We start from the raw sequence: 19121 nt of genomic DNA on the forward strand, positions 1-19121 counted from the left end.
AAGCAGGCACACACCACCTAATGGTAAAGCAGGCACACACCACCTAATGGTAAAGCAGGCACACACCATCTAATGGTAAAGCAGGCACACACCACCTAATGGTAAAGCAGGCACACACCATCTAATGGTAAAGCAGGCACACACCATCTAATGGTAAAGCAGGCACACACCACCTAATGGTAAAGCAGGCACACACCACCTAATGGTAAAGCAGGCACACACCACCTAATGGTAAAGCAGGCACACACCATCTAATGGTAAAGCAGGCACACACCATCTAATGGTAAAGCAGGCACACACCATCTAATGGTAAAGCAGGCACACACCACCTAATGGTAAAGCAGACACACACCATCTAATGGTAAAGCAGGCACACACCATCTAATGGTAAAGCAGGCACACACCACCTAATGGTAAAGCAGGCACACACCACCTAATGGTAAAGCAGGCACACACCATCTAATGGTAAAGCAGGCACACACCATCTAATGGTAAAGCAGGCACACACCATCTAATGGTAAAGCAGGCACACACCATCTAATGGTAAAGCAGGCACACACCATCTAATGGTAAAGCAGGCACACACCATCTAATGGTAAAGCAGGCACACACCATCTAATGGTAAAGCAGGCACACACCATCTAATGGTAAAGCAGGCACACACCATCTAATGGTAAAGCAGGCACACACCATCTAATGGTAAAGCAGGCACACACCATCTAATGGTAAAGCAGGCACACACCATCTAATGGTAAAGCAGGCACACACCACCTAATGGTAAAGCAGGCACACACCATCTAATGGTAAAGCAGGCACACACCATCTAATGGTAAAGCAGGCACACACCACCTAATGGTAAAGCAGGCACACACCATCTAATGGTAAAGCAGGCACACACCATCTAATGGTAAAGCAGGCACACACCATCTAATGGTAAAGCAGGCACACACCATCTAATGGTAAAGCAGGCACACACCACCTAATGGTAAAGCAGGCACACACCATCTAATGGTAAAGCAGGCACACACCATCTAATGGTAAAGCAGGCACACACCACCTAATGGTAAAGCAGGCACACACCATCTAATGGTAAAGCAGGCACACACCATCTAATGGTAAAGCAGGCACACACCACCTAATGGTAAAGCAGGCACACACCATCTAATGGTAAAGCAGGCACACACCATCTAATGGTAAAGCAGGCACACACCACCTAATGGTAAAGCAGGCACACACCACCTAATGGTAAAGCAGGCACACACCACCTAATGGTAAAGCAGGCACACACCACCTAATGGTAAAGCAGGCACACACCATCTAATGGTAAAGCAGGCACACACCACCTAATGGTAAAGCAGGCACACACCATCTAATGGTAAAGCAGGCACACACCATCTAATGGTAAAGCAGGCACACACCACCTAATGGTAAAGCAGGCACACACCATCTAATGGTAAAGCAGGCACACACCACCTAATGGTAAAGCAGGCACACACCATCTAATGGTAAAGCAGGCACACACCATCTAATGGTAAAGCAGGCACACACCATCTAATGGTAAAGCAGACACACACCACCTAATGGTAAAGCAGGCACACACCACCTAATGGTAAAGCAGGCACACACCATCTAATGGTAAAGCAGGCACACACCATCTAATGGTAAAGCAGGCACACACCATCTAATGGTAAAGCAGGCACACACCATCTAATGGTAAAGCAGACACACACCACCTAATGGTAAAGCAGGCACACACCATCTAATGGTAAAGCAGGCACACACCACCTAATGGTAAAGCAGGCACACACCATCTAATGGTAAAGCAGGCACACACCATCTAATGGTAAAGCAGGCACACAGAGAGAGGAGTCCTCATTTCCATCCAAAGCACTTCTTCTTTTTTCTTGCACAATATCATTGGTCTGTTCACGATCATTCCAAAAGCACTCTTTCACCTGGGCCATATAGATATATATATCATATCATATCATATCATATATATCATATTATATCATATCATATATATCATATTATAAAACGGCTCTCTCAAATCAAGCAATCTGATTGGTTCACAGCCATTGTATAATTCCAGTAACCGAGTTCAATAACCCATGGCCGTGGGTTATTGGTTGCCATGGCGACTCTCTTACTAAAAGCCTTTGGTTACCTCAAAAAAAACAAATGGCGGAGACAGCTGTCAGATCCTTGTGAATCGATCTTCGCTTATAACTTTACTAATACTTTGCAGAAAATTATGTTTTGTACAAGAATAGATGCGGGCTAATGTCTTCTTTGCAAAAAAAAGGCTGTTAACCCCGCATTTAACCCCGTAACGTTAGTTGGTGTCGGGCTTTGCAGAAAGCACTCAGCTTCTCAGCAAGCGCTGAGAATGCAGCGCTGCGCTCGAGCTGCCTGTCGGGGTTTCCAGAAAGCTCTCAGCTTCTCAGCAAGCGCCAGGATTGGCCAATGTCAACTTCAGTCTCCAGAACGATCCAATCAAATCACCCGCACGTCTATCTTCTTGCTAGAGGTCCCGCCTTACAGTAGTGTTTCAACTGACTCAGAATACCATGCCAGTCGGACTTATAGTATTATTATTATATTTATATTATCATACTTGGAAACCGTTTTATAAAAGCAATATAGCACTCGAGCAGCGTGCGGCTGCGGCCTCGTGGGATAACAGCTTATCAGCGGGATATATTCCACAACACACTAGCTCTCATGCTATATTGCTTAATCATATGATATCATCATATCATATCATATCATATCATGCAGGTACAAGTTATATTGTAGTGAGGGGATTATTTCCCACAATGTTTGATAACTGTCACTTTCTCTTTCTGGTTTTCTTGTTATCTCTGTTGTTTTTCTGACCACACCCCTTCATCTGACCACACCCCTTCATCATCCTGTTCTTCCTCTCTGTCGTTGGTCCTTTCATTTATCTCTCTCTCTCTCTCTCCCTCTCTCATTCTTATAATTGGCCCCTAATCTCAATTATTACTCAATTAGGCCTGGTGTGGAAGCAAGGGTTAATTAGTGAGATTCACACACACACCTGCTGCACCCACCCAAACACACACACGCACGCACACACACACGCACACACACGCACGCGCACACACACGCACACACACACACACACACATGCACACGCACACGCGCACACACACACACACACACACACACACACACACACTCACTCACTCACTAATGGAAATGCTGCACACACCAGTAGACACAGATACAGGTGATTATGTCAGTGCCCACAAGCAACATTGAAGGAAAATCACAGCACCCAGAGGCCTTCTGATATGTTCTGTTAGTGACATGTTGTTAGATGATGTCATACCTAACACGTGTTGTTAGATGATGTCATACCTAACACGTGTTGTTACATGATGTCATACCTAACACGTGTTGTTAGATGATGTCATACCTAACACGTGTTGTTAGATTAATGTAATGTAATGTAATTTTATTCAGTCATCATAAATAACAAAATCACAGTATAATGTCATACCTAACATGTGTGGGGGGTTAAAACATTGGAAGAAGATCCACTGTGATGTTGTTAGAGCAGAAAAGATGTTCTTGATCTTTGCTGCTGAATGTGTGAGCATTGGGGCACAGTGACTGACTGGAGACCATTTTAAATGGCCGTTTTCCAAAGTGATTTATCCAGAGTTTGAGCTTCCCTTTTGATGATAAGAAATTAAACCAAATTCATTCAGGAACTCTTCATAGATTAACCATTTATTGCAACAAATGGAACTAGTGTATATTTGTTGCTGATGGCTCCGCCCTTTACAGAAGATGCTCCCTGGATTAGCCAAGCAGCATGCTAAGCTAATCAGGGAGCACAATGCAGAGTCCCCCCATGGCTATACAAGAGTGAGCCCAAGCAGCTATACGAGAGTGAGCCCAAGCAAGACATTGAATACATGTTTCACCTTTGAGCCATGTTAAGACTGAGCGAGAAAGATGGAGGCTGAGGTGCTGGAGGCACAGCTTGGCGGCAGCACTGGTGTGTGTGGCAGCATTGGAGTTGAAAAGACCAGTGTAGAAGGAAGGCAGCCATATTTAAATTGTGGGCCTTGTGAGAAGATTGGTAAATGATTAAATGCTGAGCCAATCAGCAGGCTGTCAGCTGATTGCAGCTTCGGTCCTGCATGAACTAATGAGATGTTTCATTTATGGTCTTTTCTGGTACGTTTTGCAGGATCGCTCTCTTGCTTTACAAAAAGAATAATAAGACTTTAGTTTGACGCACTGGATCCTCCTTATTTTAACCATAATAAATGATGAAGGTTGAGGCAGTTACCATTTCCCCCAAAATGGATCAAATGTGGGGAGTGGAGTAGAAGAGATGGGTATGAAAGAGAGTGCAGCGCTACAGTATTATTATTATTAGTAGTAGTAGTAGTAGTAGTAGTAGTAGTAGTAGTAGTATTAGTATTAGTATTAGTATGTATTTCAACGTCTCCCTCTGATACACAAACACTATTCATCACGTTTTTCCTCGGCTTCCTGGTTGCAGAGACCTCCTACATTTTGCAGCAGGGGGTGGATTCTGCCTCCCAGCACCTTCATCCAGGCAGGCGTGTAGATCTGAAGAGAAAAGCCCATTGCTTTTGTGACACACAGAGGTGTCATGTGACACACAGATGGGTCATGTGACACACAGAGGGGTCATGTGACGATCACATTCATGTGGTGCCGCCCGGCAGTTTTTCATTCCAAGGCTGCTTCCAGCTGGAAGGCAGAAAATCTCCCAATGAAAAACATGATTGATGCCTGCTATTCATCGATTCCAATTAGCCCGCCCCACACCTTCACCACACGCGCATGCACGCACATGCACGCACATGCACGCACATGCACGCACATGCACGCACGCACATGCACGCACATGCACGCACATGCATGCACGCACGCACATGCACGCACGCACATGCACGCACGGCACGCACATGCACGCACGCACATGCACGCACACACATGCACGCACGCACATGCACACACATGCACGCACATGCACGCACGCACGCACGCACATGCACGCACGCAAGCACATGCGCGCAAGTGCATGTGCGTGCGCATACACACACACACACACACATACACACACACACACACACACACACTTGCATGCGCATACACACACACACACACACACACACACTTGCATGCGCATACACACACACACATACACACACACACACACACACACACACACACACACGCTCATACACATAGACACATGGCACACATGGGAAAAGCTAAATGGACCTGCTAGGCGTGCATCTCCAGATGAAAACATGAATTAGGTCTCAGCTTGTTACTCTTCTGGTTATTAGGCAAGTCAGGTAAGGTTTGGGTTAGAGTTATATAAGAAAAACATCTAGCCTCTACCACACACACATATACAAATATTCTATGATTGGGTGGGGGTTGTTCCTTTTATACAACTTGAAACATTATATACTTTATGTATGTGCATAAATTGACTGCTTAAGTTGATATTTAAGACGTTTTAAAGACAGAACAACAGGCCGGGTCGTTGTCTGGAAAGATAATTTGTTCTCAATGACCTACCTGGTAAAATAAAAGAAATTAACCTCATTGCAAAAACAGACATAGTTATCTTATATTGTGTGGAGATAAGACGTATCAAGCTTATTTCAGGATTTTTGGCTGGGGAAATCATTTTACTGCACTGGCAGAGATAATTTAACCGGTTTCAACATATATGACTTTTTTCTTGTTTCAAGATTTAGAGTGATTTTGACATTACTTGTATCAAGTGAAATGCATTGAAACCAGCAATATTATCTGCAAGTGCTGTGAGGTAATTTGGCTAAAAATATCACAAAATAAGCTTGTATTGTTTGGGGGGGGGGTGTGGGGTGTGGTCTCTGGACCGCTTGTCATTTTTTGCAATGATAATAGAGCCATACGGCACAGATTCACAATATCCTTCTGCCTTTCCTCCCTGTCTGTGTGTAGCGCTGAAACGAGGCAAAGTCAAGAAGGGTCAAAATGAGCTGATCGGTGCTGAGGAGGGGGAGGATCCGTTCACGGACATCTCCTCTGTGGGTGAGGCTCACATCCCTCCTTTTCATCTGCTGTCAGGCAGCAGCACTTCACCTGTCACCTGGGCCTGCAGTCTATTCACCAGCTCCACCTTTCAGATCAAAGCCTCCATTAGCCTGTCTTCTGCCATCAAACCACTTGGTGTGATCTCTCTCTCATCTGATCAGATCAGCATGTCATCATGTCACGACAACACTGTGAAGCTGGTTCTCTGTCTCATCTGATCAGATCAGCATGTCATCATGTCACGACAACACTGTGAAGCTGGTTCTCTGTCTCATCTGATCAGATCAGCATGTCATCATGTCACGACAACACTGTGAAGCTGGTTCTCTGTCTCATCTGATCAGATCAGCATGTCATCATGTCACGACAACACTGTGAAGCTGGTTCTCTGTCTCATCTGATCAGATCAGCATGTCATCATGTCACTACAACACTGTGAAGCTGGTTCTCTGTCTCATCTGATCAGATCAGCATGTCATCATGTCACGACAACACTGTGAAGCTGGTTCTCTGTCTCATCTGATCAGATCAGCAGGTCATCATGTCACGACAACACTGTGAAGCTGGTTCTCTGTCTCATCTGATCAGATCAGCAGGTCATCATGTCACGACAACACTGTGAAGCTGGTTCTCTGTCTCATCTGATCAGATCAGCATGTCATCATGTCACGACAACACTGTGAAGCTGGTTCTCTGTCTCATCTGATCAGATCAGCAGGTCATCATGTCACGACAACACTGTGAAGCTGGTTCTCTGTCTCATCTGATCAGATCAGCATGTCATCATGTCACGACAACACTGTGAAGCTGGTTCTCTATCTCATCTGATCAGATCAGCAGGTCATCATGTCACGACAACACTGTGAAGCTGGTTCTCTGTCTCATCTGATCAGATCAGCATGTCATCATGTCACGACAACACTGTGAAGCTGGTTCTCTGTCTCATCTGATCAGATCAGCATGTCATCATGTCACGACAACACTGAAGCTGGTTCTCTGTCTCATCTGATCAGATCAGCATGTCATCATGTCACGACAACACTGTGAAGCTGGTTCTCTGTCTCATCTGATCAGATCAGCAGGTCATCATGTCACGACAACACTGTGAAGCTGGTTCTCTGTCTCATCTGATCAGATCAGCAGGTCATCATGTCACGACAACACTGAAGCTGGTTCTCTGTCTCATCTGATCAGATCAGCATGTCATCATGTCACGACAACACTGTGAAGCTGGTTCTCTGTCTCATCTGATCAGATCAGCAGGTCATCATGTCACGACAACACTGTGAAGCTGGTTCTCTGTCTGATCAGATCAGATCAGCAGGTCATCATGTCACTACAACACTGTGAAGCTGGTTCTCTGTCTCATCTGATCAGATCAGCAGGTCATCATGTCACGACAACACTGTGAAGCTGGTTCTCTGTCTCATCTGATCAGATCAGCATGTCAGCATGTCATCATGTCACGACAACACTGTGAAGCTGGTTCTCTGTCTCATCTGATCAGATCAGCATGTCATCATGTCACTACAACACTGTGAAGCACGCTGCTCTGTTGTTCAATATTCAACACTAACTTAATTGTGCACATCAGTGGTTCTCAAGCTTTATTGACTTCAGTACCCCCTTTACAACAGTTTGCTTGGAAAACTGTGAGAGAAAACTATAGATGCAATGAATGAATGATAACCCACCTTTTGAACAATATAACATAACAAAATAAGAAATGGGGGGAAAGAGTTGCAATTAGTGCCTCCTGAGCAGATTAATTTGAACGGTTCATTTATTTTCATGATGTATTCTTATACTTTTCTATTCCCCTCTTTCTCTCAAGTAGCCCCTGTAGTACCTCAGTTTAGGAGCCACTGCTGTACAGAATAGAAGTAGCTGCCTTCTGGATCAACTTTATAACTTTATACAGTCTGAGACTTGGTCACTGCAGCATGTGATGTCACCTTGAGGGGAAATAGGTATCATAATTAACTTCTCGTATTAGACTGTCAAATTAAAATAGCAAGAGAATGACCCGCAGCGTATTAGAATTAGACGTTTTTAAATATTAATGGCCTTCACTGCACCACACAAAGAAAACATGGAATTGCTTGTCTGTGGTTTGAAAATGAGCATAAGCGTGATAACTGAAACCATTTTGCTTCCTTCGCATTAAGACCACTAGTGCTACTTTTCCCACTGACTGTATCTCATGACTGTTTTCCTGCTGACTGTATTTGAATGAAAAGATGTGAGTTGAAGAAGTCAAGTTTATTTATATAGCCCTAATTCACAAGCATGTCTCAGAGGGCTTCACAGAAAGTATGTCTAGCTGATTCTAGCTGACACAACAGTAACAAGAATATACAGAATAAAGATAACATTTGAACAATTGATAATATAGAAAATATAGAAATGAAGAGAGAGCAGAGGAGAGAGCAGGAGAAGGGGGAAGAGCAGGGGGAATGTGAGAGAGTGATGGGGTGGGGAGGGAATGGGAGATGTTGGAGGGTATAGGAGGTGGGGAAGGAGCAAGAGGAGAGAGCAGGAGAGGGGAAGGGGGGTGTGTGGGGGAGAAGAGAGCAGGGGGAGGGAGGAGGTGGGGAGAGAATGAGAAATATAGACGCACATCTTGCAAACGGACATATGTCAATTTCTAAGCAACCAAACTATGCCTAATTTAATTGGCTGCAAGCATTTAGTAGTGAGTCATTTTGCCAAATAAGCACATGTTCACATATAGAGCTTATGGGTGCCTTGCTTTAGGGAAGAGTGGGTGCCATGCTTTGAATAGTGGCGAAATACTATTGGCGAAATACTACATCTGGGCCCTAGAAGAAGGGCCCAGGTGTAGCCTGAAAAGGTGAGTTGTGTGTCCTAGTCTACACACTGATGCCGTCCTCTCTCTCTGCTGTGCTCTCAGCTCCTCCAGGCTCTCCGTTTGGCCGGGCCAGCGTGAAGAGCAGCAGGCTGGACAGCTCCTCCTACTTCCGCCGCAAAGAGAAGAGGACGCGTTTCTTCATCCGCCGCATGGTCAAAGCACAGAGCTTCTACTGGATCGTTCTGTGTCTGGTGGGCCTCAACACGCTGTGTGTGGCTATAGTGCACTATGACCAGCCAGAGTGGCTTACCAGAGCCCTCTGTAAGTCACACACACACACATGTGCACGCACACGCACTAACACACACACACACACACACACACACACACACGCACTAACACACACACACACACACACACACACACACACACACGCACTAATTATGGTGTAAAATGTGATGTGAAATATAATGCTAAAAAGAGTGTCATCATGATCTGTAGAACAAGAGAGGACAAGGACCTTTCTTTTCCTTCATTCTATCTGTCAGGTCAGGTTCTGACAGTGTGTGATAGAACAAAGTATTTGGGTCACATCATTACTGACCAACTGAGTGATGATGATGATCTATACAGGCAGAGGCGTATGCTGTATGCTCAAGCCAACATGTTGAGGAAGAAGTTCTACTTTTGTTCTAATGATGTCAAGATAAACTTGTTGAGAGCTTACTGCACTCCTCTGTATACTGCCCCCTTGTGGGTAAAATATAAACAGACAAGCATTAAAAAGCTGCAGGTTGCTTATAATGATTGTATGAGGGTTCTACTTAGAAAACCCAGATGGTCGAGTGCCAGTCAATTGTTTTGTGAAGTAGGAGTGTGCACTTTTCATGCTCTTCTGAGAAATCTGACGTTTACCGTAAGTTTATTTGTCATTTGAATGTATCTCATAATTTGATTATCATGCTGCTGATTCAACCTAGTTTCAGTAGTGTGAAATACCAATCGTGCATTTGGAAACACTGGTATAGTGCCTTACTTTAGTGTTCTGATTGTTTTATTTTTTTGTGTTTTAACACATTCACTGCCAGCCATTTTTCAAAACTGTAGTTAGCTTCTGCCAAAGGGTTTTTTTGAGGATTCTGGCTCATCTTTCAAGAGCCGAGGATTCGTTTCTGTTAGGATTTTGTGAACATACAATATCTCAAAAGAACTCATAGAATGTGTGCTTTCTCTGTCTAAAAGAGTTAGTTTGTAGAGTTAGTAGTTATGTAAGCATTAGCAGTTGAATACAGCATGGTTTCAGCGTCTGTAAATTTATTCTGAGATAAACGGCTTTTTGTGAAATTCGATAGAACAGTCACTTTAACCATTCATTTTTGGCATCAGTAAGACGTCAGACATCTAAACAATAGTTTTGAACAGTAATTTCCTCCATAACAGCAGGAAACACCCCTCTCCTTCAAACTCCTCCCTCCGTGTGTGTTCTTCTTGGCTGCAGCGGGCGTGTCACAAGCTCGTTGCTGCTGCTGCTGTAACCTCGCGTCACCAGGCTCACTGCTTTGCTGCTGCTGTGCCTGTCTGCCTGTCTGCCTGGCGGCCGCTGGGCAAGTCTGGATGGATTGGCTCGCTCGTTTCTTGGGGTTCTGAGAGCTTTGATGAAGCTTTTGCGATTCTGGTCTTATTTATGCTGCGTGTTTCAAAGTGTGTTCCACCCGTAATCTATTATGCAAATTTGCAAAACCCCACCGCCAGCTCCCAAGCGCGAAAGCGTTTTCGCCAATCCATTTTCATGAGAATGGCTTCCTCACACTGCTTTTTGCTTGCCTTCCTCTAGAATGTAGAGCACTGTCGCCACTTAGTGGGTCGGTGGAATGGGTTGTACACGTTCGGTCGCTCCAATATTTTTATAGGAGACGTGGGGGGCATTGATCCACGTAGCACCGTCAAAAGATTTTTTTTTTTTTTTTTTTTTTGACGTCTCAACTCGTCATTGGCAGTCAACCGTTGGAATATTTTTGACGAGTCAACTCGCCATTGGCAGTGAACGTGTTAAATGTAGTTTTTTTTTTTTTGCTTGTGTGTCTTCATATTGGACCTTATGTGTCTGTCAATAAAGAGTTGATGACTAACACACACACACACACACACACACACACACACACACACGCGCACTAACACACACACACACACACACACACACACACACACTCACAAATACACAAGCTTTATTCTTTATTTTTTGATTTTGGGTTCCAAGGGGGGGGGGGACATCTGACAATGACTGATATATTTGAGTTCACGACAACCCTGACTGCATATTAATTCAAAATCAAAAAAATTTAATGAATCATTTTAGAGAATTTCAAAGTTAAAGTCCCACATTTGTACCTTGAAAATGGTTTCCTTTCTCAAACTGGAAGTGCTGTAAAAACACATTGCTCCATAAGTGTCTGACAGTGATAATGACATACAGTATGAGAATTTCAAATGTTTCTAAGTCCCACATTTTAACATTGAAATTACTTTAAGTCTAAAACTTACGGTGCTTTAAAAACACATTGCTGCATAACTTCAGTCTTTTTGCTTACTGTCGTGCATACGACCCCTAAAGGCCCATTCTGAGCCAGGAAAAACCCTGCAAGCACACGCACATACACATTCTTGATGTTGCCTCTAATCTCTAAATACTGTATGAGTATTTGTTCTGTGCTGTTTGTTCTGTCTCTGTCTCCCCCTGGAAACCAGACACGGCAGAGTTTGTGTTTCTGGGCTTGTTTGTGACGGAGATGAGCTTGAAGATGTACGGCTTAGGAGCCAGGACTTACTTCCACTCCTCATTTAACTGCTTTGACTTTGGGGTAAGTCACTGTAGGGTGCAGAGCAAATTCCCTGAGGGGCAATAAAGGTTCATTCATTCATTCGGTGTGAAACATCGCTATATATTTAATATTTTACTAACTGCTTTATTCCTGATTAGATGATAATCAGGTGACCGAGGTGATTTCATGGGGATGTTTGATTTGCATCACCCAGTGTTGTTTGGCTTGTAGAAAAAGAGCCAATAGGCGATAAGAGGGGGAAAGTACCGTAACAAAGTACATTTACTCAAGTACTCTACTTAAGTACAATTTTGAGGTACTTGCACCTAACACTTCTATACTTTTACTTAAGTAACCTTTTGAATGCAGGACTTTGACTTTGCGTGAAGTACAGTAACGTAACGAGTGCAGCCTCTGTCTGCTCTGCTCTCCAGGTGATTGTGGGAAGTATCTTTGAGGTGATTTGGGACATGATCAAACCAGGAGCCTCCTTTGGCATCAGCGTCCTGAGAGCACTGCGCCTGCTCAGGATCTTCAAAGTCACCAAGTGAGTTCATGTGGCAAATATGCATGTCCAGCACGGAAGCACGGTACACACACACACACTCATGTAGTAAATTGAAGATGATAGGCACATTTATGCTCCTGTCATGCCAGGTAAAAATTGTTGTCATGTTTTCTCTTACATAACTGTCAGTCATCAGGTGAGTCATCAGGGAGTCCAGGAGTAGCTGTCTGTCTGTCTGTCTGTCTGTCTGTCTGTCTGTCTGTCTGTCTGTCTCTCTGTCTGTCTGTCTGTCTCTCTGTCTGTCTGTCTGTCTGTCTGTCTGTCTGTCTGAGGCAGATGCTCCTCTGGTCACCTGTCTGTCTGTCTGTCTGAGGCAGATGCTCCTCTGGTCACTCTACTATTAAGGGATGACAACATAGACACCATGTCTCTCCTGGAGATCACTGACTCCAGCACTCAATCATTTTCACATACAGTAAACTACCGCTATGTTGATAGTTGATACAGCCTGATCTCCTGGAATTTCATGGAAACAGCATGATGTCTAAAAATGCAACTTTGGGCTAAAATCGATGTGCATGTTGTTTACAATAGTTAGAAATGCATTTATGTAGCATTTAGTATTGATTTGTTTGATTTATGCACTAATTTGGAAGCATATCTAAAAGCGACCACTAGGCGACAGTATTGCTTAAGTTAACGTCAGAATGCCTACATGTACCAACGAAGAAGAAACAACGTTAACACATTCACTGCCAGCCGTTTTTCAATACTGTAGTTAGCTTCTGCCAGAGGTTTTTTTTGAGGATTCTGGCTCATCTTTCAAGAGCCGAGGATTCGTTTCTGTTAGGATTTTGTGAACACACAATATCTCAAAAGAACTAATAGAATGTGTGCTTTCTCTGTCTAAAAGAGTTAGTTTGTAGAGTTAGTAGTTATGTAAGCATTAGCAGTTGAATACAGCATGGTTTCAGCGTCTGAAAATGTATTCTGAGATAAACGGCTTTTTGTGAAATTCGATAGGACAGTCACTTTAACCATTCATTTTTGGCATCAGTAAGACGTCAGACATCTAAACAATAGTTTTGAACAGTAATTTCCTCCATAACAGCAGGAAACACCCCTCTCCTTCAAACTCCTCCCTCCGTGTGTGTTCTTCTTGGCTGCAGCGGGCGTGTCACAAGCTCGTTTCTGTTGCTGCTGTAACCTCGCGTCACCAGGCTCACTGCTTTGCTGCTGCTGTGCCTGTCTGCTGGCGGCCACTGGGCAAGTCTGGATGGTCTCGCTCGTTTCTTGGGGTTCTGAGAGCTTTGATGAAGCTTTTGCGATTCTGGTCTTATTTATGCTGCGTGTTTCAAAGTGTGTTCCACCCGTAATCTATTATGCAAATTTGCAAAACCCCACCGCCAGCTCCCAAGCGCGAAAGCGTTTTCGCCAATCCATTTTCATGAGAATGGCTTCCTCACACTGCTTTTTGCTTGCCTTCCTCTAGAATGGAGAGCACTGTCGCCACTTAGTGGGTCAGTGGAATGGGTTGTACACGTTCGGTAGCTCCAATATTTTTATAGGAGACGTGGGGGGCATTGATCCACGTAGCACCGTCAAAAAATTTTTTTTTTTTTTTTTTGACGTCTCAACTCGTCATTGGCAGTCAACCGTTGGATTTTTTTTGACGAGTCAACTCGCCATTGGCAGTGAACGTGTTAAGAGAAGCAGATGAGAGAATGGCAGCACAATCAGTAAAGACAATTAACTTCAGAATCGTTTCCGTTTGTTTATTAAGTTGTAGTTATTGTTGAGAAATATAATAGGAGGATCTGTCTGCAAGGCTCTTTTGATAACTAGCGTTATATTACTTTTTTGTGCAGTTTATGATTTTTTTTCTTTAGGGGAAAATAACAAATGTGGGTAATAAACTTTAGTGTTATCATCAACAATTTTGCTCAGTTACTTAGTGCATTACCTCCACTAGTTCGGGGAATGGTGATGACGGACGCAGATGTGGAAGTAGGTTGGAGCCTTGGAGGTACAGCTGCGACTGCGTCTCGGCAGGTTGTGCAGATTGGAGAGCCATCCTTTCTGTAGCTGAAATGCTCCCACACTGACTGTGTTGTTCTAGACGGTTTTCACCAGCTGCAACCCCACAGCACTTCCTTTTTCTCAGCTTCTTCTTCTGTGTTTTATGGCGGTTGGCATCCTTAAATGTTGCATTACCGCCACCTGAATTGTATCAGCTTCACAGTGCTAACTATTGACAGTGTCCACTTTCTCAGCTATTCAGGGGAAAACACTGACATAGCCTACTTCTATTTCTATTTTTGCTTAATGGGAATAATTTGCCTTACACAAAAATGGAACCAAAAGATAAGAATTAGCCTTGTAGCCCTGGTGCGTGATGCATCCATAAAGTCGATCAGATGAATATTGAAAGCCTGGTTACCATGCTGCATGTGGACAACACATTACACAAGGAATTACACAAGGTGACACCATATCCATCTGCTTAGTCAGTGAATTTACTTCTATGAAATGTGTTGTATAAATAAAGTTGGCTTTCCTTGAATGCAATTCATGCAACACTTCGCACCCAGAAAGTCGGCAGATGCACTCCGCGGCGGAGCCCGTTTTGATATTAAGGCTCGCCTTTCAATCCGGGAGCGGGGGATTTCACCTGAAAGTACACTGCAGGACGGGAATGTGGCCGTGCTGCTTGGCTCTGTGTGAAAGCAATTTCTGTGGTGAGGCTGCGGGCTTTGCGGGACTCCTAAACTGCAATTTTGCATGATCTGTGTGTGAAAGAGCCTACTGTTACATATTTGCGGGAATGAGAGGGATCTCACACTTGTACTGATGTCCAGCATGACTGGTGACGAGGGAAACATGAGTTTGTTTACTGCGTCGCGCCATGCACCGGGTCCACCTGGTGCGCGGGGTTCTGGAGGGGGGTCTCGGCCGGGGGTGTGGGACCCGGGCAGGGCAGGCCCGGCTCCAGACCCAAGTTACAGAGGGGGCCTGCCCCTAGCTTGGGGGGGCCAAGCTACCCAAGGGGGGTCCGGGGGGATTCTCCCCCGGAAGAAGATTTTGTACATTTTAAAGTAAAATTCGTCTACCTGGTGCATTTGAGAGCAAAATGAAGAGGCTAAATCTGTGAAGAACTACACACATCTCTAATGTGTTGTGACTTTACAAATAATTAGGCCTAAACAATTAATATTAAGTGTATTTACACATTGTGCACAAATTGCATTCATTGTGACAAATTTACAATAGTTAATATCCAGCCAGAATCATTGCAAATGGATGTTCAAAGTAAGTTAGCAATAGCATTCAGTTAATCAATGCCTAATGACAGCCAGATTCCATGTTAAACTTTAAAACGGAAAAACGTTTTTAGCAAAAAAAATTTTTTTTTTTTTTTGAATGGGGGGGGCCAGTTTGTTGAATGGGGGGGCCCTGCCCGGTCAGGCCCGCCCCTAACGCCGGGCCTGGGGCAGGGCGGGTGGTGGCAGCCTGGTGGTGGGAGTGGCTGCCCTGGGTGTCTGCCCAGCAGAGGGGCACTTAGCCTGGGTGGTGGCAGTCTGGGGGTTGGGGTGGCTGGCCTGGGTGTCTGTGCCAAGCGGGGTGGTGCCGCTGTCAGCGCCCTCCTCCTCTCCTCTCCTCTCCCCCTCCTCTCCTCCTCTCCCCCTCCTCTCCTCTCTTCTTCTCCTCTCCTCTCTTCTTCTCCTCTCCCCTCCTCTCCTCTTCTTCTCTCCCCTCCTCTCCTCTCCTCTCCTCTCCTCTTCTCCCCTCTCCTCTTCTCCTCTCCCCCTCCTCCCCTCTCTCCCTCTCCTCTCCCCCTCTCCCCTCCTCTCCCCCTCTCCTCTCCCCCTCTCCTCTTCTCTCCCCCTGCCCTCTCCCCTCCTCTCCAGCAGCCTCTCTGGTTCCCACCACGGTCAGCGATCGCCTTTTATACAGGTCCAAACAGCGCAGGACAACGCGATTGGCTGGCTCAGATTTGAACAGAGCCAGCCAATCGCGTTATCCTGTGATGACGTAATGTCCTGTGCCCCATAGTCTGGGCACCTTTCATCCCGCTTTTTGTCATGGGGCATAAACCACGGAACCAGAATGAACACCGGAAGGCACTGCGCCAAAAAACGTCTTTGTTGCCGTTTGTTTGACGTCTCTTTCCTCGATTAATTGTCTGATTCAAAGCTTCTGTATTGGCTTAAAAGATGTGAGATTGTGAATCCGCAATGTTTCTAAAAGAACTTCTTCAAAAACTTCGTTCGGTACGTCCATCTTTTGTTTTGTTGTTTGCCGTTCTGATACTTGGGTCAAATTGTCAAGTTAACGTGAAAGTTGACGAGCTAGAAACGCTGCCCATCCGGTCTAGGGCGGGCTCTAGGCCGGAACCAGGTAGGGTGACAAAATCAATTGTGGGCGGGAGCCAGGCTCTTTCTCGCCGAGAAGAGCCTGGTGACGTGAGGTTAGTGCCCCATGGCCGGATGGACCATATATGGACTTCCTCCCCCTGACTGCACTATCCGTCAGATCCCTTTGCAATCCATAAAGGTACATGGATGTTACTCTGTCTGCAGAAACTACAGTAACAAAATCACGAATTGCTCTGTTTTTGGAGCTCTGCATGTCTGTGTTTGTCTAGTTAATGCGTTGTTAGCTAACGGCTAACATTCGTTAGTTAGCCAACCAACCAACCAGCAACTAACATTAGCTAGCTAGCTAGCTTACCGGAAGCGATATTTTTTTCGGATGATGGCGAAGGCATATCCCACCCCTGGCCCTCTCTGCCCAAGTAGCCTGTGATTAGTGGTATAGATATGACTATATTAAAAACAAACACACTGGCGTCTTTCATGCAGGCTAGCAAGCGTAACTGCTGTATGTCTGTCTGACCCACTGAGCCTGACGGTCTGACCACAGACTGTAACAGAGATGTAATGCAGGATAGCCAAGCGAATGTATTTGGATGGAAGTTTGACGCTAGGCCAATCAGAGGCAGAGAGGGGCGGGTTATGCCTTCACATAGCCTTCGCCATCATCCGAAAAAAATATCGCCTCCGGGACAACAACGCTTCCTACCCAGCGTGTGCACGTCTTTCCGACAGGGTCTGAGGGGTGGTTGTTATGGCAACTATCAACAACAACAACTACTACTAACTACTACAAGACATAATGACCGAAATAGGCTACCTTGTTAATGTGTCTGTCGGAGACACGGCCTAACGTTAACATTTAATATGAGCCCAATATCAGCCTGCGCTCAGCTATGTATACAGGAAGTAAACCGGATATTCAGGTGGGTTGTGACGGTTGTTATTGTTGTCTTCTTCTTCTTCTTCTATTAGCTTTCCGGCAGACTGGATGCCTTGCGGCACATTGCTGCCTCTCACAGGTCTTCTTCTTCTTTCAGATTTTCATCAGTGTAGTGTAAGACTTGGCGTCTTACTGCCCTCCGCAGGTGAAAGATATCAATTATGAAAAAAAAAAATAGTGTCCACCACCCCCAACGTGCTCCAGTTAATAATATATTATTGTCCATACTGTCACTCAGACCCAGTTGTCCCGAGTTTCCGCAAAAGCATCCCTCAGTATTTTATCGATCTCTATTCCAGACACATCCACCACATTTAAGAACCTCTTAGCAGCATCAAGCACCATCTCAATCCTCTCCGTCTTCCCACTCAAATTAGCAGCACAGTTTATAACCATGGCTATGAAAGCCAGGAATTGCTTCTTTTCCATGCAAATGACATTACTCTGGTTAGTTTGTCCCTTTTCCCTCTCCGGTTGTTTTTGCTCTGATTCTTTCTTTCTCTCCTCTGACATCTTAACTGCCTCTGCATATGATATTCCATTTTCCTCTCTAATCTTGCTCACTATTCTTTGCTCAACTCTTTTAGGGCACTGTGCTGACCCCACATGATGATTTCCACCACAATGCAAGCACTTCACCTCCCACAAATCGAACGTCCTCTACATACCGCTGCAACATGGCCGTACTCCTGACAACAAAAACATCTTAGTGGAGCTCTCTCGTATGGCCTAACCCTGTAACACACATAATCTAGATATACCCTTTCTGGTATTTCCCCTTCAAAACTGAGGCACACTGAGTTACTATCCTCCCTCTTCCCTTCACTGAATCGTGTTAGCCTCCTGGCCTCACATACACCTGACACATCCAAAAACAATTCTTCTTTCACAGAAAAAGGCACGCTACTTACCACTCCTTTTTTCCTAACTTCTGACCCAAGTGGGAAACAAGACACAGGACACATGACACCATCGTCAACAAATTCTGCTACAATCGTACTGATATTCAAAGCTTTATCTCGCTGCCTCTTTGACAAACATTCAATAACAACCATACCGCTTCTTGTAATCCTGACCGAACGAACCTTTCCTAATTCCTTTTCAACAAACTTACCTACAACATGTGCATCTCTGAAAATACCATCAGATTGTGCTACCGCAATCATTCCAACCACAAACGACTCACTCCTCCTCACTGATCTACTGGAATCACTTTTCTTTAAAGCTCCTCCTGAATCCTCAATTTGTATTTCAGTGTCTTCAGACTCCATTTCGTCGCTGTCACTATCACCCGCCATTTTTTCAAACCCCACTCCAGCCTCACTTTGCTCGCTATTCTGCCCACAGGCTTCCATGCCTCTCCCTCCGCCTTGGTTTTCCGATTTGTGCTTTTTCTTGTTCTTGCCCATGATTTATTTATTCTTTTGACACAGTCAGCTAATGTTCCGTTTGCATGGAATTGAGGAGAGTAAGCTCAGTTTCTCCACACCCAGGGAGCACAGTTGGATGCACAGTGCGATTTTAACCAATTAGACTTGACACCTGACGCGACGGGTCC

At 44.8% G+C, this 19121-nt stretch overlaps 1 protein-coding gene across 1 annotated transcript in view; it reads left to right on the top strand.

Moving 5' to 3' along the window:
• The window catches only part of cacna1bb (calcium channel, voltage-dependent, N type, alpha 1B subunit, b), a gene marked incomplete at both ends in the record, with an annotated part of 257187 nt that overhangs the window by 110462 nt on the left and 127604 nt on the right, over positions 1–19121 (top strand). The window contains 4 exons of the mRNA XM_083638052.1: positions 6016–6105; positions 9023–9241; positions 11666–11778; positions 12174–12286. Coding sequence (XP_083494178.1) covers positions 6016–6105; positions 9023–9241; positions 11666–11778; positions 12174–12286 — 535 coding nt within the window. The remainder of the gene's footprint in view (positions 1–6015; positions 6106–9022; positions 9242–11665; positions 11779–12173; positions 12287–19121) is intronic.

The sequence above is a fragment of the Poromitra crassiceps genome, assembly GCF_964638095.1.
Source record: "Poromitra crassiceps genome assembly, chromosome: 6".
Classification (NCBI taxonomy): domain Eukaryota; kingdom Metazoa; phylum Chordata; class Actinopteri; order Beryciformes; family Melamphaidae; genus Poromitra; species Poromitra crassiceps.